Source organism: Lepus europaeus, chromosome 11 (assembly GCF_033115175.1).
Source record: "Lepus europaeus isolate LE1 chromosome 11, mLepTim1.pri, whole genome shotgun sequence".
Taxonomy (NCBI): Eukaryota; Metazoa; Chordata; class Mammalia; order Lagomorpha; family Leporidae; genus Lepus; species Lepus europaeus.
In genome coordinates this window covers 21,491,641-21,515,680 of record NC_084837.1, presented here as the reverse complement: position 1 = coordinate 21,515,680, position 24,040 = coordinate 21,491,641, and the positions used below count along the sequence as shown (strand labels likewise).

At 46.1% G+C, this 24,040-nt stretch overlaps 1 protein-coding gene across 3 annotated transcripts in view; it reads left to right on the top strand.

Annotated features, from left to right (window-relative positions):
* Positions 1–24,040, top strand: part of SAMD4A (sterile alpha motif domain containing 4A) — a 227,777-nt gene that overhangs the window by 162,993 nt on the left and 40,744 nt on the right. For 2 of the 3 annotated variants that reach the window (XM_062205095.1, XM_062205096.1), the window contains exon 3: positions 16,539–16,802. The exons of the other annotated variant lie outside the window; for it this stretch is intronic. In XM_062205095.1, coding sequence (XP_062061079.1) covers positions 16,539–16,802 — 264 coding nt within the window. The remainder of the gene's footprint in view (positions 1–16,538; positions 16,803–24,040) is intronic. 3 annotated transcript variants of the gene reach the window in all.

The window sequence follows — 24,040 nt, the reverse complement described above, 5'->3', positions numbered from 1 at the left end:
TTGGCTATTTTAATTTGTTTACTTGTTTATTGTCTATTACCCCCATTAGAATATAAATTCCAAGAGGTCAGGAACCTTGTCTTGTTCTCCAAAGTACTCCTATGGTTCAAAGCACTGCCTGGCATGTCATGCATATCTACTCAATAAATGCTTGTTGAATGAATAAATGAGTATATGCGTGGATGAGTGACATGTATGCAGATCTGTTTGTACAGTGCCTATAGCCCAATAAATAACTGCCCATAATTAATCTTTGAGGAATAGAATATGAAACTTAACTGATTTTCACTGGGACTCAATCTGTCTCAGAAAAATTTAATGGGGAGTGTCTGAAATATCTTTATCTCCCCTATAGCTTCCTCTTCAAGTGCTCATTGTTCCTGGTCAACTCCATTATGAATAGGAAATGGGCTGTCTCTGTTAGAGTCAGGTCTGTGTTTAGAATGGAAGAGATCACTAAAGATCACATTGCCAGTAGAAGCAGACCTAGAAGGGGAGAGCTCAGCTCTTATTCCCAACCATACCTTCAGCGCATCACCTGCCTCCCCTCAGTTTCTTTTGTCTTGTCTGGAAACTCAGCTGTGGATAACAGAGAGTTTGATTAAATACCTGAAGGGTTTTTCTTTTTCTTTTCAGGCTCTAAAATAATAGATTCTGCAGTTCTGTTTAGTTTTAACGTACCAGTAAATTTTTAAAAAAATCTCTGGGGGTGGTGTTGTGGCACAGTTGGTTAAGCTGCCACTTGTAGTATCTATATCCCACACCAGAGTGCAGGTTCAAGCCCTGGGTGCTCCACTTCTGATCCAGCTTCCTGCTAATGTGCATGGGAAAGCAGCAGATGATGGCCTAAATGCTTGAGTCCCCTTGCTTAATCCTGGTCCAAGCTCTGTAGGCATTTGTGGCATGAATCAATATCTGTGAATCTCTAAATTAGTCTCCCCCTCCCTCCCTTCTGCAAATGGGAACTTTGGCTGAAGAAAGCGTTGTTGATTCCAATCCAACAATGACACCTGCTTTCACATCAGTGGTGGCCGTCTGTCTGACCAGCTGGGATGGCTCACATGACTAGGAGAGGCCTACACAGTGGTTAGGCTTAAAAAATTCCAGCCCAGTGTGAGGATATGATAGCTTTGGTTCCAGAAGTTTCTCAATGGAATACAGTGTTTGTTGTTGTTGTTTTTAGGGGTGCTGGGATGGGGCGAGGTCCTTGTTGATGCTGTGTTGTGCCAACACCACATAAGCAGTGTGCACATCTATAGGACACATCAGTTAGGTTCCACAATGCATATTGCTGGCGGTAAGCAAGGAATTACTTGTCTTAGATCACAGATTTTCTATGTTTCTATCAGTCCTGTACAGAGGACAGCTGAAAGACCATTGATGTGATATGAACAATGAAGACCAAAAACATTGGGGTTCTGTCTTGGTTTCAGTATCAACTTTGTTAAGTGACTCTGGGCAGCTGTATCTCTGTTTTTCAGATTCCTTAACTGATAAGATGCTGAGGGGGTCGGTTAAATGGGATTCATCTAATCACCCTTGTGAAATCCCTTCCTGCTTTAAAGTTCTGGAATTTTGAGATAATTGAGGAGTCAGTAGGTGAGGGGAACAAAGTACAGGGTTAGTGACACCTCCCAGTGTTCTGAAAATAATGTTCCTGGAGGAAGAACTTGAGAAGCACAGCACTGTCATTCAAATCCATCAGGGCCGATTACACCAGGCACTGTCACCGCAGCCCCAGCCACTTCCAGCTAAAATGCCGGCGTCACTCTCTACCACTGTTCTGGAAGGCTCAGCTCAGGCATGAAAGGCTCTATACCGACCCCATCTGGTACCTGGTGAGTCAGCGTGTTCATTTCAAGGGAGCCATTCTTTAAGCTCAGCTTTGTCTTTAGGGGGACATGGTTCTCCCAGCATTGTACAGGCAGAAACATCTTCTAGGTTGTTTCTCTTTAGTTGGCTGTGCCACCGGCATCTAATTTAAAATGCAGATGCTGGTATGGCTTTGTTGTTGTTTTGTACAGATGCCTCCTTAACTCTGCCCTTGGGACGCCCACGCAAGACCAAAACCATAAGCTTAGTGAGCCATTTGGGGAAAGCCCAAATGGAATAGAGATGCTTGCCATGTGGTGGAGCAGGTGATTTCTAATTTGGTCATAGGGAATCTTGATGCTACTCAGAGCCGTGGATTTTAAATGACTGCATTGAACAGCCACCCTGCAGAAGGGGACACGATATGTACACAAGAAGCAAAGGAGAACAGCTTCTGAGACTTTATCATAGAGTTCCCCTGATTCCAGCACTCTAAAGGCCAGGATGTAGAGAGGTACCCTGGTCCAGGGCCTCACTGCCTCCTCAGAAAACGCTCATTAGGGGCTGGCTTTATGGCACCGCAGGTTAAGCTCCCACCTGCAATGCAGGCATCCCATATAGGCACCCACTCGAGTTCCAGCTTCTCCACTTCTGATCCAGATCCCTGCTAATGTGCCTGGGAAGGCAGCAGAAGATGGCCCTACTTGGGCTGCAGTACCCATGTGGGAGACCTGGATAGACAGCCAGGCTCTTGGCCTTGGCCTGGCCCAGTCCCAGCCTCTCTAGCCAATTGGGGAGTGAACCAGCAGATAGAAGATCTCTTTTCCTCTCCCTTTCCCTCTAACTCTTCCATTCAAATAAATAAATAAATAAATCTTTTAAAATAATTATTAGTCCTCAAGATATGCTAGAAAATTAATTGAAATTGAAATCATGTAAAATTTTTACTTCCTTCAGCAATTCTTCACCTTCATGTAAAACGTTACTTGGAATATTAATGCTGCCTTGAGGCACCTGGCTGCTGTGTGTTTCCAAGTAATGGATGGTGATGGCTTAATACGTGATACAAGGCACTGTTTGCCTCTGTGTAGCGCCGCCTCTGGAATCTGCCGCCCTAGAGACTAGCATGGTATCCTATGCAGAGAGGTGCACATGGTTTGTTGAGTGAGTACATAAATAAGGAGATTAGCTTCAACTCATTTCCCAGGAAGGTAACACTAATATTTTTTCATTTCTAAAGGCATCTTCCTGTATACTGTCTCAGAGGGCCTGCACCATCATCCTTCCTGGTGCTGAACATATGCCCAACACACAGGCAGATGCTCTGCAAATGCAGCTGGCTGGCGGGCTGGCTGAAGCAAGCAGGGATTCGGCCTGCATGCTCTTGTGGGCCCAACAGCAACTCTTGGGGTGGGTTGAATAGGTATTTTCCAGATGAGTGTACCAAGGCCCTGAGAAAATAGTACACTTGCTCAGGGGTGTAGATATTGGCTGGTTGATGTGGATTGTTGCCATGAGAAACAGTGTAGCCCTGGGCTTAAGGACAACCTTGCAAGGCCTTGGGTTTTGAACTCTGGTTCTTAGCACTTCCTTGCCATCCGATCTCTGACGAGTCCCCTCATCTCTTCTGCATCCCAGCTTCCTGTCTGTGAAATGGGCGTACAGGGAACATAATGATGGATTCTGCTTCACAGACATTAAATGAAGACTATGCAGAACACTATGTACATGTGTAGTTGAAATTGACATATAGCACTGGCAGGTGGTAGCGGATGCTGGCCTTGTGATCACTACCATGTGGCCCCTTCTTCAAAGGGCAAAGGACTGGGAAATGGGTCCTCAAGAGTGGGTCTTCAGGTTGCATGTGTGGAAATGACAGCACAGTATCCCCAGTCCAGGCTGGTAAGAAGGAAACAGGACAGATAGCCGGAAAATTCATTCAGTCCCAAAATGCAGGAGAAATGAGAACGTGGGGACGCGCCAGGCACCCTGAGGGATGATACCACTCTGTGCACTCTCTTCTCCAGAATCTAGCTCCTGGAGGAGCAGCTGGTGGCTCCTTTACCCTGACTGGCTGTTCTGTTGGTATTGCAAGGAAGACTTTTAAAAAATACGGAGAAATAAATAAATGCATAAATGATGTGGGGAAATTAGTATCTTGTCCAAACAAACGGGGATGTTAAGAGAGAATCATAGCATCATAGATTGGCCCTGGGAAAGGCTGTAATGGCTTGTTGACATTGCACCCTCAGCTTTCAGAGCATGGCGCATGGGGACCACTCAACAAATGTCTGATGAATGAATTAACCCACCATTGCTTTGCATATGAGGACCACACTGGTGCTTGCTGACAGAACAGGTCCTCAGTCTGAATTTCTCAACATAATGGAGGTACCCAGACTCTTCCGTAAGGATTTCTGTGAATCAGTATTGCTTACCACTGTCAGGGGGAAGAGAAAGTGTCATGAGGCACTTTGATCACTGAAGTGTAAGGAGATGATTTATAGGCCATGTCCCTCCAGAAAATAGACATGAAATGTGAAGACTATGAATGTGTGGAGGCAGGGAGAGGCCAAGCTGAGTCTGGCTCAGGGGAGAGGGACATTGGAGCAGGTGGAGACAAGTTTGTCAGCATAGTTAAAGATTCTGAAGGGGCAAGGTGGACATTCTCTTTGATATGAGAGCCCATGGTGGCAGTTCATCTCTGGTGCATCTGTGAACCACCATCAAGTAGTGGAAGGCATTTTTTCTTGCCACATGTAATGCACTAAAAGTTCTCTAAGGAAGTCATTAGGTTAGCCAGTAATTTGTGCTGTTTTTCTGTTAACAGCATTGGTTTATATTGGGCTATTCTTACTTGGACAACTAGTAACTAAGATTTCTATAGCAGCTTAAAGTTTGAAAAAAATACGTTAGTGTTCATTAAACGTTTTCCCAACAATCTCTTGATGTAGATTTTGAGGATTAATGGGAGAACTGAAGCACAGAAGCATCACTGGCATTCCCACTCAAATCCCCAGTGCTTCTCACTTCTGCCAGGTGTTTTGGCTTTGGCTGATGCCTACCCCAATGTTGGTGGAGCAAATATCAAACCAGCAAGGTAGAGCTGAGTGTGGAGTTCGTGCTTCTTAATCTGGAATGGGCACACGTGTCCCCTGGGATCTTGCTAACATGCAGATCTTGATTCAGTAGATCTGGGCTGAAGCCCAAGAATCAACCTTTGTAGCCCAAAGCAAACCCAAGGCAAGCAAGATCCTGGTTGGTGGGCAAAGCGATGATTGGAATTTTATCCTTTAAAAGCATCTTAATAAACAACAAGCTCATTCTTCAGGGGCATCTTATTGAGACCAGGCAGAAGCAGCAGCTGATGTGGGGTGGTTTGGAATGCCCAGGATGTGAGGCAACGTTTGGATGGGGGTGACTTGAGGCAAGGAAGATAACCCTAACATAGTGGTTCTTAGCCTTGACTATCCATTAAAGCCCCCCCACCACCTAGTATGTCTAAAAATAGGCACTCTATGATCCAACTGCCGGGATTCTCAACTCTTTGATCTAGTGTGGAACCTGGGCAACATGATTATTTTTAAGGCTGTGAGAGGGGTTAAATGTGCAGCCATGACTGAGAACCACTGGCCTAGGAGAAAAATGTGGTTAGTCACAAGATGTCAGGTGGAATGAAGCGTCTCTATCAATATAGATGTATAACTGGTTCTTGCTATTCACAGTAGTTCTATAAAGTTGCTGTGAATGCTGAATTGGCAAATGCTGAACAATTGCTCCTAAGGGAAATACAGCATTAGGTTCCCATGTGCCTCTGGTCACATCCCAGTCATAGTGTACCATTGTTTTGTGTGTTTTGCTTAAAGATGCTTCATTTTCCAGTGGTCTTTAAAAAATTCATTGGGGTAGGGGGACCATGCATGGATTTTAAAGCTTAACACTGAAAACAACGTTTAGTTTCATTTTCTATGAACTTTTTGCAGGAACCCCACATATTATTGATTCATTAACATTTAACTCATAACAAGAACACTCTGCTCATGCCTGAATGAAGTGTATCCAGCACTAATAAGCTACATGGCCTCTCTTCTTGCACTTCGAAAAATGAGGCAGCACTTCACACAGCACTTAGGGACAGTTTTAACAGTGAAGTTGTCAACAAAAGGTACAAACACATAAAAAGTATGGCATTCGGGGCCGGCGTTGTGGCTTGGTGGGTTAAGCTGCCCATGCAATGCCAGCATCCCATATGGGCGCTAGTTCAAATCCTAGCTGCTTCACTTCCCATCCAGCTCCCTGCTAATGGCCTAGGAAAGCAGCAGAGGATGGCCCAAGTCTTGGGCCCCTGCACCCACAAGGGAGACCTGGAGGAAGCTCCTGGATCCTGGCTTTAGCCTGTCCCAGCCCTGGCTATTGCAGCCATTTGGAGAGTGAACCAGCAGATGGAAGATCTCTGTCTCTCACCTCTCTCTGTAACTTTGCAATCAGCAAAACACAGGAAAGGGCACTTGTCAATAGGACAGTTGACAGGAGAAGCCAGAGCATTGCCTTGTCGGACATCAGCTAGGAGCGTGTACGAGAGAAACTTGACTTTTTGTCACTATGTTTGTGCCTCTTAGTGACCAAAAACCACTCTGAATATTGAGTTAGGCTACAAATAAGTTTTCACAAGTAGGTGAATTCAGAAACATGTAATCTATAAATAAGGGGTGTCTGAGACATGCACTAGACACTAGACACAGCTTGCAGGACAGGTGAGGGGGCCTGGCAGGAGCCTAGATCAGAGGAAGCCCAACCTCTGGGTCACAGCTGGTGTCTGGGCTTGATCCAGCCCTCCTGACCGCCTGCAAAGCCTGTTTGCTGCCACAGTCTGAGGCTCCGGACGGCCCTCTCTATCTTGTTCCAGTAGGAAATTAATGCTGTTCAATTCCTGTCCAGTTTAAACTGGAACAGTCCTGGGGCTGAGTTATGCCAGGATGCAGCTTGCTGCATCCCTGGAAGTCTCTTATCGCAGGACGGATGTATAGGGCCCACACAGATGAGTTGAGAGCAATTACGTAAACACTATTTCTCTGGAGTCGAGAAGAACAGAACGGTTTAAATGAAAAATGCTGTACCAAGTCAAAAATTCAAATCGTTATTTTCTGCTGTAATTACAGACCACAGTAAATCAATTGTACACACACAGTACCAACCTCATCGTGCTCCAACACCACACGGGGTCAACTTCTGATGGTTTAGAATTCAGGAAGAGGCTGAAGGTGAAGTGCAAGTGGGAACTGGGATGTGTGAAACCTCCAGATCTTGTCTTGAATCACATGGTGATTCAATCAAACATAATTAAGAAGCCAGGAGAACCTACATCTTCCAATTTCTCTAATTAACAACAATAAAAAAAATCATCTAATTAGTGTAAGTCCAAATTGTGTGGGTTTTTTTTGGAATGATCATTTATGTGTATTGTTACATTTGACATTTAGATAGAATGCTTTGATGAAAAGAAGAACCAGTTCCATAATCAGTAAATTGCCCCTCTGGCCATCATGCTGAGAAACTCGCAGTCCCATTCTTTAACAAGGAGCTAAGTTTAGAATTAGGACTACATAATGCATTTCTAATTGTTTGTAACCCTTCTCCTAATGCCAGAAAGAAAAGAAAGAAATTGTTTGATGAAGGTAAAAGTTGAGGTTTTCATGCTCGGAGAAACCCTAGTCCCCATTGTGTGTTCCACTGCTGAGTGGATACCCTGTTGGCCATAACATTTAGGCATCTTCTAATGCCCATTCTTGCCCACTCAGGGCCATGATTGGTGGCTGAGAGCAATCATGTAAACACTGCTTCTCTGGGGACAGAGCCACCTTTTTCAGTTATCTGGAAGCCTTTCAACTCCAGCAGGAGTGAAGTCCTTGCCTGAAGTTCAGCTCAAGATGGGGATTAGTGGGCCGGCACCGTGGCTCAATAGGCTAATCCTCCACCTAGCGGCGCTGGCACACCGGGTTCTAGTCCTGGTCGGGGCACCGGATTCTGTCCCGGTTGCCCCTCTTCCAGGCCAGCTCTGTGCTGTGGCCAGGGAGTGCAGTGGAGGATGGCCCAAGTCTTTGGGCCCTGCACCCCATGGGAGACCAGGAGAAGCACCTGGCTCCTGCCATCGGATCAGTACGGTGCGCCGGCCGCAGCGCACCGGCCATGGCGGCCATTGGAGGGTGAACCAACGGCAAAGGAAGACCTTTCTCTCTGTCTCTCTCTCTCACTGTCCACTCTGCCTGTCCAAAAAAAAAAAAAAAAAAAAAGATAGGGATTAGTGGATTAGTGGAATTGTTTGCTCCTGTCAAACTGTTGACCCACTTCTCTTGACAAGTATTGCTGGTGACCAGGTGTAAAAGGATACCCTGATGAAGGGTACAGCAATTCTGGCCATGACCTTGGAACTGATGCTGTGAGAGCATCTTGGTTGCTCAGTCATGAAATCCTGGCTATTTGCATGTCTGAACTTGGACTGCCTTGCTGGTCCCCACATTCAGTAAGTCTGGAAGTTGTTAAGCGTAGGTTGCATGTTGCATTGACTGAGCCTCAGATGCACTTTCTAGTAGGCCTGTGAGCTGACGTCACCATTACGACTCTAGTTCCAGTTCCAAAGTTGTTTTTGGTGAAAAGGTGTAGGAGGAAAGATTTGTCATCAAACAACTCTGAGTTTCTGTACCATCTTCCTTAAACAGTGATCAGAGTCGTTTTTACAGCTACCTTGAAAAACTGAAGAGGAAATTTCTGCTTTACTGTACTGCTAGTCACTTACTTCCCTCCACTGATTTCTTGACTTGGTGTCATAAGCAAAATGAATGAAATTCTGTGGATCCGTCTAAACTCATTTTCTGGACATCTCTTCACTATGTGGAGAGCAATTCTTGGACAAACCTATGAGTTAAATACACATAGGCATGGCTATAGACATACACACACACACACACACAGTGCAGGAATGTAGAATTTAACCCAAGATGCAGGAGATTTAGCAATGACTGGGTTGATCCCACAGTCCTTTGACTTGGCCTAAACATCTGCTTCACGGGCATTAAATCACTTCTCTAGTTGATGTCATTGGTTCTGATAGAAGGGAATGAGAGGATTTGGGCAGTTGCCTTTCAGGAAAGCTTGATCTGAAGTTAAAATCATGAGATGCTACTGATTTCTATAAAAAGTAGACATTGGTTGCACGTCGCACTTCTTTTGTAAATAGTGGCAATATAAAGTCAAACAGCAGTTACCTAAAATAGATTTTCTACTGGATGACACCCAGTTTTGCCTTTATAGACACTGACAAAAGAGGACAAATGAAATGTACCAAAGATTAATGCAGTAATAAAAGTCTGCCAGAAACATTTTAATGTATTTCATAAAAGCCCAAATGTTTAAGTGATACTGTGAAGGCAGAATCGTACATCTTTGCTCTGCCCAAAGGCTGCTCGGTCCTGAGAGTGACAGGCGCTGACACCAGTGACAAGGACTCACACTGTTGGAAAGGCCTCTCCCAGTGCTTTCCGTGCATCTCAATGCTTCCATTCCCACACTGTGTGCAGAGGTTCAGTGAATGAGAGATGTAGCTGTGTGCATCTATTGCTCTTGTGATGTTCTCTGCAGGTTCCTCTTCTGTTTTATTTGGTTCCATTTTGCATAGGCAAATGTACACAGAAAGTATGAGGCTTCCTTGGGTTTGTAGCGAACATCCCATCCACCAACCACATCTTCGCTTTGTAGCAAGTTCTCTCCTCTTCCCACTGGAATGAGATGGAGTTTGGAAGCAGCTTGGGGAAACCATCTTCTGGCACCCAGATGTTATGAGTATTGGTTTTCCAAACCTTTGAATGGGAAGCGGAGAGCAAGCATGTGGAGTTGAGGTTTTTAACCTTCTGGATTTGCTTTTAATCTGCTCCCTGTAGCAGCGATGGCAGAGCATGTTAATTTTTAACCTTAGTAATGAATACTTTCCCTCTACCCCACCCCTCCACCCTACTTACACAGATCTGTTTGCGGTCATAAATGCAACTGGTGTTGTTTTTTTGCATGATGTCACTGCTTAAATACTACTGTGGTTTTGTATTCTTCAAAATGTATTCTTGGAGTACTGTTAATCTTTTCTTCCCCAAAGATTCCCACCACAGGGCCTGAGATTACTGGCTGTGGTACCACAAAGCCAACTACAGAAGAGGAATCCAGGGTCTAATGTCACTTCACCACTGAGCCTTCCTTAAAATGTTGGCTGGTTTGGTTTTGTTTTGTTTTGAAGCAAATGCCTGCAATCATTCACACAACTCCCCTCTTTGAGAACTAAATGCATCCAGTAGTAGTTCTTAGAGGAAGCCAGAGTTCTCAGAAGACATCTGTGGGATGGAGCCTGCAGCATGCCGGATAAGCAGGCCTAAACCTAAGGGAATGGTCCCCCTTCACCCAGTTCTTATGAAATGAGAGCCTTTTTGTCTTCAAACTTGACAAGTATCAAACCATTTGCTGCACAAAATATAAGCAGTATGTGTTACGAACCCTCAAATTGGTATTGCCAGAGCCCAATAGCACACTTATGAATTTCATTTGGAAATGAGTCTAAAAAATATTTGCCACCTATAAAGAAAATAGTGCCCTGCTTTGTCACAGGTATGTGCACACATGGCAAATATCATAGGGAATTGGCCAGAATCTTTTAATTAAGGAAAGAAGCTCTAGGTTAACCTTTTAAAATATTCTGCGAATACTTACTTAGTCTTCTCATTCTACCTTCTAACATCCCGAAATTTGGATGACTTGTTTTTATGAAGTTCGTTGTGCTAGCTCTTGGCTTGAATTTGGTCATGTGAGTATCTAGAAATTTAAAAATTTCACAAAGCCTATTTTTGCCTGTGTGAAAAGGGCAAGCTCTCAAATGAAAAATGAAGAGACTGGCTCAGGAAAAGATTACATTTGCAGATCAGATCTTTGTGGCTGGACTTGGAGGATATGATGAGAATACAGAACCCAGCCTCGGGTGGAGAATGCAGGGTATTTGGTTAAAGAGAGTGGTGTGAAGAATGTGGGAGTACTTAATGCTCTTATTCCAAAAGAAGTCAAATTTCTGACAGCTTTGGCCATCTGAATCCTAGAGTCCAGGACACAACACTGAGCCTGGAAATAAGTAGAAACACATAGTGACTGCAAAGAGAAGTAATAGGTAGCTTGAATGTGGGAAGATGTTATGATTGTGAAAGGAACGTTGAGTTCCTGAGGCTACCTACATTAACCATGGAAGCCTCCCTCAACAGAGACAGTGTAGTACAGAAGTTATCGCCATCAAATAGGAGAGCACTACACCAACAGTAATGTGAACATGAGAGTCCATAACTAAGATTTTAAAAACAGGGATTCCCATTGAAACTATGGTTATCTTTCATATCTACTGATCAAAAATGCTTGTGTACTCAGAATGGATCTTTTAAATCCACTTTATTTCAATTCATTTATATTGTATTTTAATACTCTTTATATATATATATCTAGAAATAATTTATAACACAGTATCTCATACAGTAACAAGGATTGGTATTCATAGGAATTTAAAATCTTTCCATCACCCAAGAGCTCACAGCTAACAGTTTAGGAATTGATTATAGCATATGTCAGAAGGCTTCCAACTCAAACCTCTCCACTCATAAACACTTTTTTAAAAAATTTATTTATTTAATTTTAATGTTTAAGGCAGAGTTACAGAGAAGGAGAAAGAGAGAGAAAGAGATCTTCCATCTGCTGGTTCTCTCCTCAAATGACCACAATGACCAAGGTTAGGCCAGAACTGAAACCAGGAGCCAGAAACTCCATCTAGGTCTCCTCCACGGATGGCAAGGGACCCCAGTACCTGGGCCGTCTTCTGCTGCTATTCCAGGTGCATTAACGTGCAGCTGGATTAGATGCAGAGCAGCCAGGAACCCAGTTGGTGCTCATGTGGGATGCCAGTGTTGCAGGTGGCTGCCTAACCTGCTGTGCCACAATGCTGGCACCTCATAAAAATAATTTTAAGCATAAGTTCGTGTAATTTATAAATTTAAAGACAGCAGAAAAAATATGTAATGTATCTTTGAAAGATCTCAAAGTTTGTTAGAATAAAGCTTTGGTGTGAGCGCCAAGCTTCAATATGTGGACTATCTGCTTCTGCCAATGATTTCTCTACTTGACATTGAAGTACAATATTGAACCTGATAATGGGCCCAGGAGGTAGTCGGTATCTCAAACCTTCCACTATCCACAAGCACTATTATACTCATATTAGAGAGCAGAAAATTTTCTTAAAAGAATAGTAAGTGTCCTAAAAAAAAAGTCTTTGTGTGAATCTTACTGGAATCATTAAAAATCAAGGTGAAACCAAGGTTGGTCAAAGGAAATGGGAAGGAAAGCTAAATTCCAGACTTTCGAGAAAATACTTAACAGAATCCAGAAACAGGCATCAAATTTCCCCCTAGAAAGGTGTTGAAAGGGGCCTCATTAAAGATGCTGGAGATGAAAAAGAAATCCTGAGGTTAGATGAGGTCAGAGAAGCTGAATGACTCTGAAAGGTATGGCCGAGTCTCATTGCCAGATTGGATTAGAAGACCCTCTGCACTTCAATCACACGGCTCAACTACTGCGGCAAGAGGACTTGTAGCTGCCTCCTCCATAGTCCAAGCAGACTTACTTAATAGTTAGTATTTATTTTTGGCTCACTTGCATTTATAAATGATCCAGAAATTATAGTTTCCTAATGGCATATGTGTATATTATGCAAACATATGTATATAAGTATATAGAGCTGTAATTTCTTGTCTGATTCCTAAAAATATAAGCAGTATTGAGTCAATGTGGTATACAATATTAAGTTTTCATTTCAGTATTTCAAGACCAGAAAAGGCACAATTTTTTCAATAGAAAAAAAATCCATCTTGAAATATGCTGTCCTTCCACCTAGGCTATTCTAAAAGTCACAAACGCAGTATAAATTTAGGCCTTCAATTCTGCTGGGACGTGCCGATTTCTAATCTATGTGAAGATTTTTTAAGGCGTATCTCATTCTGCAGTGTTTGAATATTACTTCGGGGCAACGGAAGTCCGAAGGAATCGTTGGCCACTGCACAATATTCAACAGCAAAAGCATTCAGAGGCCTCTGGCTGGCCTCGTTGTGAGGCACTAAGGCAATGGGAAAGCCTGTTTGTACTGTTCTCCCCTCCCTACTCTGGAAAAGTCTGAGATTTGGGGCGGAAAGGTGGAACGCCCACAGTTGAGATGAGTTTATTTGGTTCAACAGCGTGAGGTGGCCACTGGACGCTGTGCTGGCTGCCTGGTGAATTCTGCAGTAGTGTGGCCTATCCGACTGCAGAGCTTCTGCCCATGACACCCGCGCTTTCCTCTGCCACTCAGGCCAGACAAGGAGCTGCCCCAGCACAATGGATGGCACCAGAGTCGGCTTTGTGGCCACCCCATGGTTTAAACCTGAAGATAGGCCTTCCCCCTAGAGCGGCACTGTGGGCAGGTTACCGTCACCTGCTTCAGTCTGCTCCCCATGGGAACACGAGCCTGGACTGCCAGCCGGCCTTGGCTCTCTTTGGAGAAATGTAGGCATTTGTCCAGCAGACTTTGCTTTGATTTAGGTGCCGCGTTCAGCCTGGCTCTAAACCCGTGGCCCTCTTTGCTTGGTGCCAGGCACCATGCTTGGTCGAGACAGTGGGCTGACTCCCAGGGACACAGGCCTGAGCTGGACAGCAGCCATGCGACTCAAGGGGCTCCCTTTGGAATATAGAGGGTGTGGGCCTTTTGTACAAAAGACCCTGGCACCTCAAGTATAATTGATTTTTTCATTAGACAGAGGTAGAGGCTGGGTTCATGCCATATCCGCTGTGACTCCAGTTCAGCACAGGAAAATGAGAAGAAAGGAGTATAGGTTTCTATGAACGAGTCCCTATAAATCCATTAAGTTACTTCCAATCTCTACCCAGCCAGGAGAGTCCTCCTAGACTGACCAGCGTCTCTCCTCCCCAAGAATGTCCTTCCGTGATGGGGCAAAGGGAGTGTGGCATAGACTTTAGGAAAACTTTAAGATAAAAGGAAATTAACTCCATCCAGTAATGAAATTCAATTCCTACATATGCATTGCACTGTTCCCAACATCCAGAGGTGGGCACTGACCTAGCAGTAACCGCCCATGGTCATCAGTTATCCATTCAGTGGTCACCCCGAACCAGTGCAGGCGCTGAGGGTCCCACAGGCTCCGACTTGTGTGTCCCTCTTAGATGCAGTCCAAGCCCAGCGGTACTGAGGCTCCCCCACTTCCATGGGGGGAACACCTGGCTGGTGCCATTCAAAGCCTCCACCAGAGATTCTGAAGTAGATGCAGAGGTCCCAGAAAGCAAAGATGCCTGAGCTGGGAGGTCCCAGCACTCTGGCAGCTCTCAATGGGTCTGCCTGATTTTGTACAAATACTTAGACAGGCATGAAATGGATTTTCTGGGTGTCTGGCTTTCCTTCCTATTGGCTTCTCTCTTCATTGTTCCTGCTGCTGCTGCTGTTTTCATACATTTTTTTTCCTTCTCCACTCCCCCCCCCCCCTTTTTCTCTTGCTAATTGTGGTCCATCCAGGTAGCAATGCATTTTCCAGGGAGCATTTTAGAAATAGTTTCTTCCCGGCCGGCGCCGCAGCTCAAAAGGCTAATCCTCTGCCTTGCGGCGCCGGCACACCAGGTTCTAGTCCCAGTCGGGGCGCCGGATTCTGTCCCGGTTGCCCCTCTTCCAGGCCAGCCCTCTGCTATGGCCCGGGAAGGCAGTGGAGGATGGCCCAAGTGCTTGGGCCCTGCACCCCATGGGAGACCAGGAGAAGCACCTGGCTCCTGGCTTCGGATCAGTGCAGTGCGCTGGCCGCAGCATGCTGGCCGCGGCGGCCATTGGAGGGTGAACCAACGGCAAAAAGGAAAACCTTTCTCTCTCTCTCTCTCTCTCTCTCTCTCTCACTGTCCACTCTGCCTGTCAAAAAAAAAAAAAAAAGAAAAAGAAAAAGAAAAAAGAAATAGTTTCTTCCCTAGTCTGTCTATCTAAAGAACATGTGAGTTCTTTCAGCCTATTGGTGTCACTTGTGTTTTGCATATCTATACATTAGATCAGAAGTCCTTGCCTGGCATAGACTCTATCCAAATTGGAAATTTTCAGGTTACAAATACTAAACTCCCTGTTTGCCTCCCTTTTGGTTAATGAAGAAGTTTCTAGTCCTTCTCACTCAAGGAAGGCCCGCCGCTCTGGCCACATGAGGCCAAGTGGAAACTTTGACCACAGAGGAATGAGCTGCATCACTCCCAGGGCTTGGTTCCTGCCAGGGACCATCCGCAGCCTCCCTACACCATTACTGCCCCCTTGGAAACACCTAGCCTGTTAACTCTGGTCTTTCATCTTTTAAAGTGGGTGCACAGTCATCTACTGCTTAGGTCTCTAAGTAGGTGTGGTCCCAACCAGAAAGGCAGGTTAACCAAAAGCAGAGGACCTCCACCACTGGGGTGTCTGGTCTACCTCCTGCAACACACATGCACACTCAGAAAGGTGAATGCCAGCAAAGAAGTCCTAGTCCAAACTTGGGAGAGCAAACGCCTCGTGGGTGGGGACAGCGCCTGAGATGGAATTTAATGGCTTCCCTGAAAAATGTTTAAAAATGCATGTGGCACAATTTCATGTTAGTGTAGCAGCAGTCAAAATAAACTGAACCTGTCAGCAACTGGTACCTAAGAGAGTATTATGAATAGACTTACTTTGTGACACTGTCACTTCGCACACCCAGAAAAACCAACCAAGGGTAACATGGACTCTCTCGGCATTCATTTTGGTTAAATCCCTCCCTTGAAACAACTTCAATTTAATTTGGCTAGGGATGTGAGTTTTGTTGCTTTTTCCTACGTTTTCTGGAAAAGAAAGTAAGCATAGGGGCTGCACAGATGGTGCCCACTGTGTGGAAGGGCTGGACATGCTGGTAGAACCCATTCCCAGCTTAGGAGAGCGCCCTGTGGCTTCTGAATGGAAGCCTTGTTACCTCAGAGTGTTTGCAGTATCGAGTTTGGCATTAACCCGTGAGGCCAAGGCAATGAATCGGCCCTTTCACCCTTAGCTGCCACTGTCCCCTAGCCTGAGGTCGTGTTAGTACAGGGCCCCTCACTGAGCCTGCACCACCCTTCAGAGCCGAGAATCCCCCAGATTCCTGTTTGGAAGGACCAGTCCGTCTCCTCCGTCTACTTGCAAAGATCCCAAATGGTGGCCAGCCGGCCTGCCCTCTGAGAGGTACCCCCCCTCCCCCAACCACAGAGAGTAATGTCAGATTTCATGTTTAAAAAACCAGGATCATCCACACATGCTCTTGCCATTGTGGGCTGATGGCCACCGTGCCCAGCTGTCAGGCTTGGTCTGGTTAATGGGCCCACTGCTCTGAATTCTGCTTTCTGGAGCTGGAATGGAGAATAGACCCAGACCCATAAAGGCCACCGTCAGATGTGCAAACACTCCAAGTCTGGCCTCCTTGGAGAAACCAAACCCACCGAGCAATCCAGGCAGCAGGCACCCCAAGGGAAGGGCCCTGCCAGCCGTGCCCACGGATGGAGTCACAAGACAGTGGTGTGTCTCAGGGTTAAGAGGTTTTTGTGGGTTCTGCATCCCAGGCTAAAGGGGGGTGGGGAATAACCTATTTCATTTTATTTTTTTTTTCCAGTTCTCTCAGGCCAGGCACATCACAGCCCTTTGAAACGATCTGTGTCCCTTACCCCACCCATGAATGTGCCAAACCAGCCTCTAGGACATGGATGGATGTCTCATGAGGACTTACGAGCTAGAGGCCCCCAGTGCCTCCCATCCGATCATGCCCCCCTGTCTCCACAAAGCAGTGTAGCCTCTTCAGGAAGTGGTGGGAGTGAACACTTAGAAGATCAGACTGCTGCTCGTAACACATTCCAAGAAGAAGGTAGTGGTATGAAAGGTGAGTGACTATGCGAGAAACCACTGGGATTTGGTACCAAGAGATAGTCAGCAAGAGCCAAGGAGCCAGCCCCTGTCCCTGGGCTTTTTTTGTGTGTTGCTCCATGCCCTCCCTTACAGAATTCCAGGGTTGACCATGGCAGGAAGGGTCCACGGCCCCCTCCCTCTGCTTCTTGCCCAAACCCAGGAAGCAGGAACCTGAGCAAGAGAAGTCACCGCCCTCTTTGTGTTTTCTTTTCAATGCGCTGACCTGCAGATGGTCAAATGCATCAGAGATCATGATGTTAAGACCCTTGGTTCATAATGACACTAACCTGCTCCAACCTTCTGCTTTGCTGCCGTGGCCAGATACCTGTCAGTAATTCCGAAAAACAAACCACAGGATCTTTTTCTTCTTGAGCTCTTGTAATGCCTAACCGCAGTCATGCGTCCTTCCTGGCTCCCTTCCTCTCTGACATCAGAAGAAAACTTTAAAGCCTTTTCTCCACATCTGTTTAAGGGATATGAGAGAGTGTGACAGTGGTTTAAGCCTGATAGCAGATTTGCAAACAGGTGATAATGCAGCACACACATGTTCCTAGCTGCCCCATAAATCTACCCTCTTCTAAAGATACTCATCAGAAGAGAGAGGTTTCCAAGTTACCCCCACAGGCCCACAGAGGATGCACGCGTTGTGTATTTTTAGACTCCAGTTGTTCCAGGGCTATAAGGTCCTTCAGGGCAGATGCTCATCAGAGTTGCATGAGGAGCAATGTTGGATGGTGAGACAGTACCCAGGCATGCTTTAGGGACCCGGATGTCAGGGGCAGCGCTGTGCTGGCTTTACCCAGTCATCCCCAGGCACGGCTCTTCCTGGTATTTCCCTTGAACACGATCACTGGTGATGTTGGAGGCTCGGTAACGGAAGCCTGGCCCAGAAGGCGTGCCCACGCCTGCCCACATGCCAGTCATGAGAGAGCTCTAGGCTGAAGAGCAGAGCCAGTGGAGCTTGCTGGAAGGCACTTCCTGTCTTCTCCCCCGAAGCCTCCTTTGGGCTCCTTGGGTGGGCCTGTGTCCTTCCCGCCCATGACGGGATCTGTGCTGCTAGCTCAGAGCAAGTGGCTTGTGTCTTGCTGTGCTCCTCTGGTGGTGCACATTTTTGGGGCTTGGGGGTAGAGAGGATGTGTGTCGTCTTCCTTTTTTCCCAGTTTTCAGTGGTGTGTCATCATTTTGCAGTACTAGCAAAAGCATTTCTGAGTGTACATTACATAGTTATGTGTGAAGTCAAGCAGCTGGGGGCTCCAGGTGACAAGTTGCTGGTGAGGCTCCGCAGTGCTCGGGTAAGCCTGGCTCAGTATCTGTCACCAGCATGGAAAGACCTAAAGGACCAAGGGAAGCACTGGTTTTGACCAGCTTCTTGGTAGGTGGAGATCAATGTTTGAAAGGCACATGTCCAAGACAGCCTAAACTGCAGCTCTAATCAGCATTGGCTTTGGTGTTAAAGGGCGTGGAGGACTCTGGGTAAAGACCATGCACCATGATACGATTCCTTCCAGGAATGCTGGCTCCACTGTCAGGTGTTTGGACATTGGTTTTCCTCCTTCCTTGTACTTTCTTTCCTTTTTGTTTAGTTTTTTGAGGTCTTATGCACACCTAGACATTCTTCTAAAACAGGTAAAGATGTTCTCCTTGTATTCTGGCATTTTAAGGTGAGAAATGAGTAAGGACACTTTTTTAAGGGAAATGAGTGAGAAATATTGAGTAAATTTCCTATCACTATATTAGGATAAGAACCAAAATGTTCCAAAGTTCAAGGAAGAGCCTATATATGTTTTTCCATTTCTTTCTTTAGAATGGGTGAGAATTGTCCCCTGAAGCTTATTCAGTCAGAAAATGACAGACATGATCCTCAATCCAAGATTTTCTGTAGAGACCCAGGGGATGTGGTCAGGAAATGGGCCACTTGGTGGCTGGAGGGAACAAATGGTCCTTTCTGGGTATTTCCATCTTCTGCTGACCTATTGGACTTTCTCCCACTGAATTCAGTCAGGTTTAAAAGTCTAAAGGTATCAGCAACGTTAACGGCAAAAATATCTGAAAGAGGGACCATCATAGATGAAGAAGGGGTCTGTTTATGGAGCAGGTACAGTTCAGCTGCCAGGTCAGATGGCAGAAATGTCCATGTGTGACCACACATTCCCGGCGTCACAGGCCAGCATTTGCTCTACACAGACACCCCCCCACCCTTAGCCTTGCTGCAAGGCAGCCACTGTCAAGGACTCTTCTCTTCTGCCATCAAGAGTCCTTCCAAGTGACCTCCTAGGAGAGCAGCCAAGAAGCAGCCCTTAGATAGCCCATCCCCAGGGGTTATCACCTGACCTTCTGTCTGAAAGTAGATGCTGGTTTTAAATTTCAAATTAAGTCATATGTTTGGAGAAAAGAAATGTGAAATCAAGTGAATTGCTCCTTCTTCTGGACTCATTTCTTTCTTGGTGACCAATGCCCATGGGCAGATGCATCATTTTAAGCTATCTCCTTGTCCAGGGTATCATTGTGTAGCTGCTCTTCTTCTAATTTTTTAAAAGATTTATTTGAAAGGCAGAGTTACAGAGAAGTAGAGGCAGAGACAGAGAGAGAGAGGTCTTCCATCTGCAGGTTCACTCTCCAAATGGCTTCAATGGCTGGAGCTGAGCCCATCTGAAGTCACGAGCTTCTTTCAGGTCTCCCACATGGGTGCAGAGGCCCAAACACTTGGGCCATCTTCTACTGCTTTCCCAGGCCATAGCAGAAAGCTGGATCGGGCATGGAGCAGCCAGGACTTGAACCGGCTCCCTTATGGGGTGCCAGCACTGCAGGTAGTGGCTTTACCCACTATGCCACAGTGCCAGCCCCTCTAATTTTCAAACATTCAGCTCATGAGAACTAGAATGCTGTTACAGAATTTGAATGAGTTCCCAAATTCTGGGGGCATGTGTGTCCCCCTCACCTTGTACCCTGGGAAAGGAATAGAAAGTCACCATAACTGAACTTGATTTCATGTGGATTCATCCATCTGGCCTCGGTGTGCATACCTTGCTGAAATACTTGTTTACCCTTTCCTTCCTTTCCATCTAAATGGATGAGCCAGACTTGGCTGCTAATTTTCCCTTAGGAATGTACCTCTTGGGTAACAAATGCAGACAGAACCTGTCTTGTTCTTTGTTTTTTCCTGTGTATGATTTATCTTGGCATTAACCAGCTAGTGTTTTCCCAGCTAGACCAATGCCTGCTCTCAGAGGATCAACATCATCTGCCTATGTTACTTCATTCCTCCTTGTGTATGGTGAATACCACCACGATGGTTTAAGACGGGTCCAAAGTACAGGTTGAATGTCCCTTGGGTTAGGGCTATTGGGCTGTTAACGCAAACTAAAGAAAAAATGAGACTAGCTGCTCAACTCCAAACTAACCCATAGAGATGGCAACTGAACTGAAATGTGAAATTTTCCACCTTGACTGTTCTCTGTAGAGGCTACTGGTTATATATGTTTGGACTAAATATGATAGCTGTGGTTTCTAAAGTCAGTTGTCCTTGTTCTTTTCAGAAACTTTGCTGTGACTTGTCCTGGGGGTAAAATTCCTGATTCTATCTCTCCCTGGTTGACTCGTGAATGAAGTGTGCTCCGAAACCTCTTCCCATGTACAAAGGATGTTAGCATCCTGTCCTCACAGGAGGTGTACAAACCCAACACCTAAAGACTTGTCAAATTGCCAAGGCTGTTGATGAATGATGTGGCTCTATTGCATGGGAGGAAAGAGACAGGAAGAATGACTGACTGACTCACAGGCCCACTTTTGTCCCCGTTCAAGTCAGTGGACTTTTTTGAGCACCTGCTGAGAGAGGCTCCAGGGAGACAGAGATGAGAGATATCATTTCTGCCTCCAGGGATCACTAGCCTGTGAGCAACAAACAGGTTCCTGCTCTAGGTGTACTGATGAGAAAATATGTTGTTTCAGAGGCTTGACCTGGGTCAGGGCAGGCACCAAGAGGGCTCTGATTCAAAGTGGTAGAAGGTCAAGGAAAGTTCCTAGAGGAGGAGAGGCCTGCAGCTGGGTCTCCAAGCGTGATCACAGGTCCGTTGAGTATAAGATGCAAAGGAGGGGCCTTCTGTGCAGAGAGGAAGGCGTGCGTGAGCCCGTGATGATGAGAGGGAGTAGCCAAGTTGATCCTATGGTTTGACTGTTAAGGGTACATGGGAGAGAGAGGTCTTTCTGAAGGAGTTTTTGTCTTTTATCTGGAAGCTGTTGGAATTTCCACAGCAGAATGCCTTGTTTGGATTTGCATATGGAAAGTTGGCCTCCAGCGGTAGTGTGGGAGGTTCATTAACGTGAGGAGGGAATAGGGGAATCCGGGTTTGGAGGCCAGAAGAAAGGTGTAGGATGTTTCAGTAACTGAGTTGGACCAAGGCAAGTGGCAGTTAGAACAGGGACAAGGGAGTGTGTTCATGGGACCTGTGTGAGAGATTGAGAGGACTTGGTAACCAACTGAATGCAGACAGTGATGGACTGGGAGGAATTTAGGACAGTGCCCTCAATTTCTGCCTGGGACATCCGGCTAGCCTGCGTTATCAAGGACAGCCAAGAGCCTGTAGGAGGACAGTGTGGAGATGTGTAGGCCATCCCAGTGAAGGTGTACAAGCCCTTCAGTGATGCCCACAGCGCCCCAGGTGCCTCCCTGGCCCACCCTCCCTAGCTTCCCCTCCTCACCTGCACTCAGCATTCAGCTTACCTGAAGCAACATTACTTTGGGGGACTCCATTCCAGATTTCTAGCTAAAAAGTCCACAGATGTGGGCACCTGGGAAGTGGTGATTCCTTTGTGGTGGCTGCCTGTGGAGATGGTGGGGGAGATGGCAACCTGTTTCTCTCCATATGAATGTCAGCCTCACCACTGTGAGTTAATATTACTGGTAATGCCTCTGATGTGTGGTGTTAGCACAAAAATACGGAGATGATTGAAACTGAGTGATGATTTGCATGTAGACGTGGAAAAGGAAGACAGAAATCCTTGGCTGCAGAACCTTGATAGAAACATAGCAGTTAAGTTCACTTTGTCTTTTGTAAGGAATCTCTCACAGATGAATCCTAGGTTAAAAAAATGTTGTCTTTGTAGCAAAAGAAATCTATTATCTTCTCTGGAATCACCAATTTGGGGTTTGGAGTTGTTTTCGAAATACAAACCTGTGAACCTGTGCCTTTCTCAGAATGAGATTAGAAAAATCGTTCAGAGGGGAGATCTTTCTTAAGAAAAAAGAACCTGTCAGAAACCTTGGCAAGAAAGGTTGTGAGTACACACCTCCAGGGGTTGCAGAGGGACATGTGATGGAGTGGGAGGGACGCGGCACAGTGAGTGGCTGGGACACTTTTCAGCACGGCTGGCATCGAAACTAGTCATTGTTTTCTGAATGGTGACTTTAGGAGCTGTCTTGAATCTGCTTCGTGGGCAGGCTGGGACTTCACACATTTGCTTCATTTTCTTGATCCCCAAAAGCCAACATGTGACATGCATGCATGGGTCCTTGTGGGCTTGGGGTTCAGTGAACTCTTCTTCGATAGTCTGAGAGCTCCAATGTCCCTGAAAAGCAAATCTCTGGAATTCCCCCATTTGTAAAGGTCTTGAGGCGTTGAACCTGCACTCCACCGAACTTGGCTCTTCAGCGGATTGCTTGAAGGACTGTGCTGGGACACAGTGGGCAGTGTGTGAGAGGGACATGGCCTCGGTGCTTCGGTGCAGGGCAGGCTGACTGTAGAACAGCACTTGTCACAGCTACTGACAACTGCATGGAGAAATGTGGTCCCTCTCTTGCATCTAACCCTTCAAAGTGGGTATTTTACCCCAAAACTAGGCTGTTTTTGTGCCTTCCAAAACCCACAGTTGAGAGAACTTCAAGATGGTTTATCTTGCTATCAAATGTTTTGTAACCCAGGCATAGTTTTTTCATAATATGCATTTCCCATGAACATTTTGAAGACCCTGGCATAGGTCCCCACAAGCAAGGAGCCCATGATGGATTCATCCCAGAGTCAAGGAGTTCATTCAAGAGGATCTGACTCCAAAGAGACCAGGGACCAAGGCTCCTTTTTTCTCCTGCTCAGAGCTGGGACAGAATGGGACTGCTCATTCTGCTCTGGCCAGAAATAGACAGGCTTCTGTAGTCTCGATGGTGTCCCTAAACCTCTGCTCTTTGGTCCTGAATGTTCTCCTCACTTCTACATATAGTCTTGTTTACCTTGGAGGGAGACGGCTTTTTGAGATCAGCCTGGCTCTCTGGTGAGTGGGAGTTGATCTTCCACTTAAGGGAGGCAGGAGCAACCCTTGTGAGCCCTCTTTGTGGGGAGGTTCATTCATGTTTCTCTTCCAGGGATGCCTTACTCCTTCCTTCTCAGGGCTTCCCATGTTGGGCCCTCTCCCCTTATCGGTCCCATCTTCCACTCTTCTGGAATGTCCTTGCTTGTACATTGAGTGCTGCACGTCTTGGTGACCCAAGACCTAATTGGAGCCCAACATATGTGCAAGCTGTTGTACGTTCCATGAGGCCTCTCTGGCTGACACACCCACACTCTACGAGGAGTATGGAAATCAGCATAATTTAAAACTGGATGCCATGGTAATGACCAGCAGGTAAATACGGAACATTCACAAGATGGTTGTGGCACTGTTATCAAAAATGGCCAAGAGAAGATAAACCAATGTGGTCTGCAGCAGCAGCTGAAGAAGCTTCATGAAGGATGGCGATTGTGGCATGGGGCCATTGTCACACACAGGGACAGTGCTGATTTCTTGCAGAAACTTCCTACCTGTCAGCTTTCTCTTCCTATACCTTCCCACAATAGCCTGCTACTCCCAGGGCTCGCCTGTGGCTCACTTCTACTCTGACTGCAGTCTGAGTAGAATCTCATCACCTCTATGGCCAGAACCACCACTGTGACCTCCTGACAAGGTAACTTGCTCTGTGGCATAGACCTCTCTTCCAAGATCATGGCTGGCTGCCTTCTCCCCTGGGATGACCCAAAGGCAGTGACATGAGGTGATCTAAAATGGACTTCACCCCCTCTCCCTTCTCACCCAAATACTGCTTCCCCTGTGCTTTCTGCCTCATCAAAAACCTGAACCAGATGAGACTCTGTAGCTGGTCTCTCTCTCACTGCTCTTTCCTGATCTTAAAGTACTGTCGGGTTATAGTGTTCCTTTCTCCTCTGCCACCCACCTAAGCCATCTTCA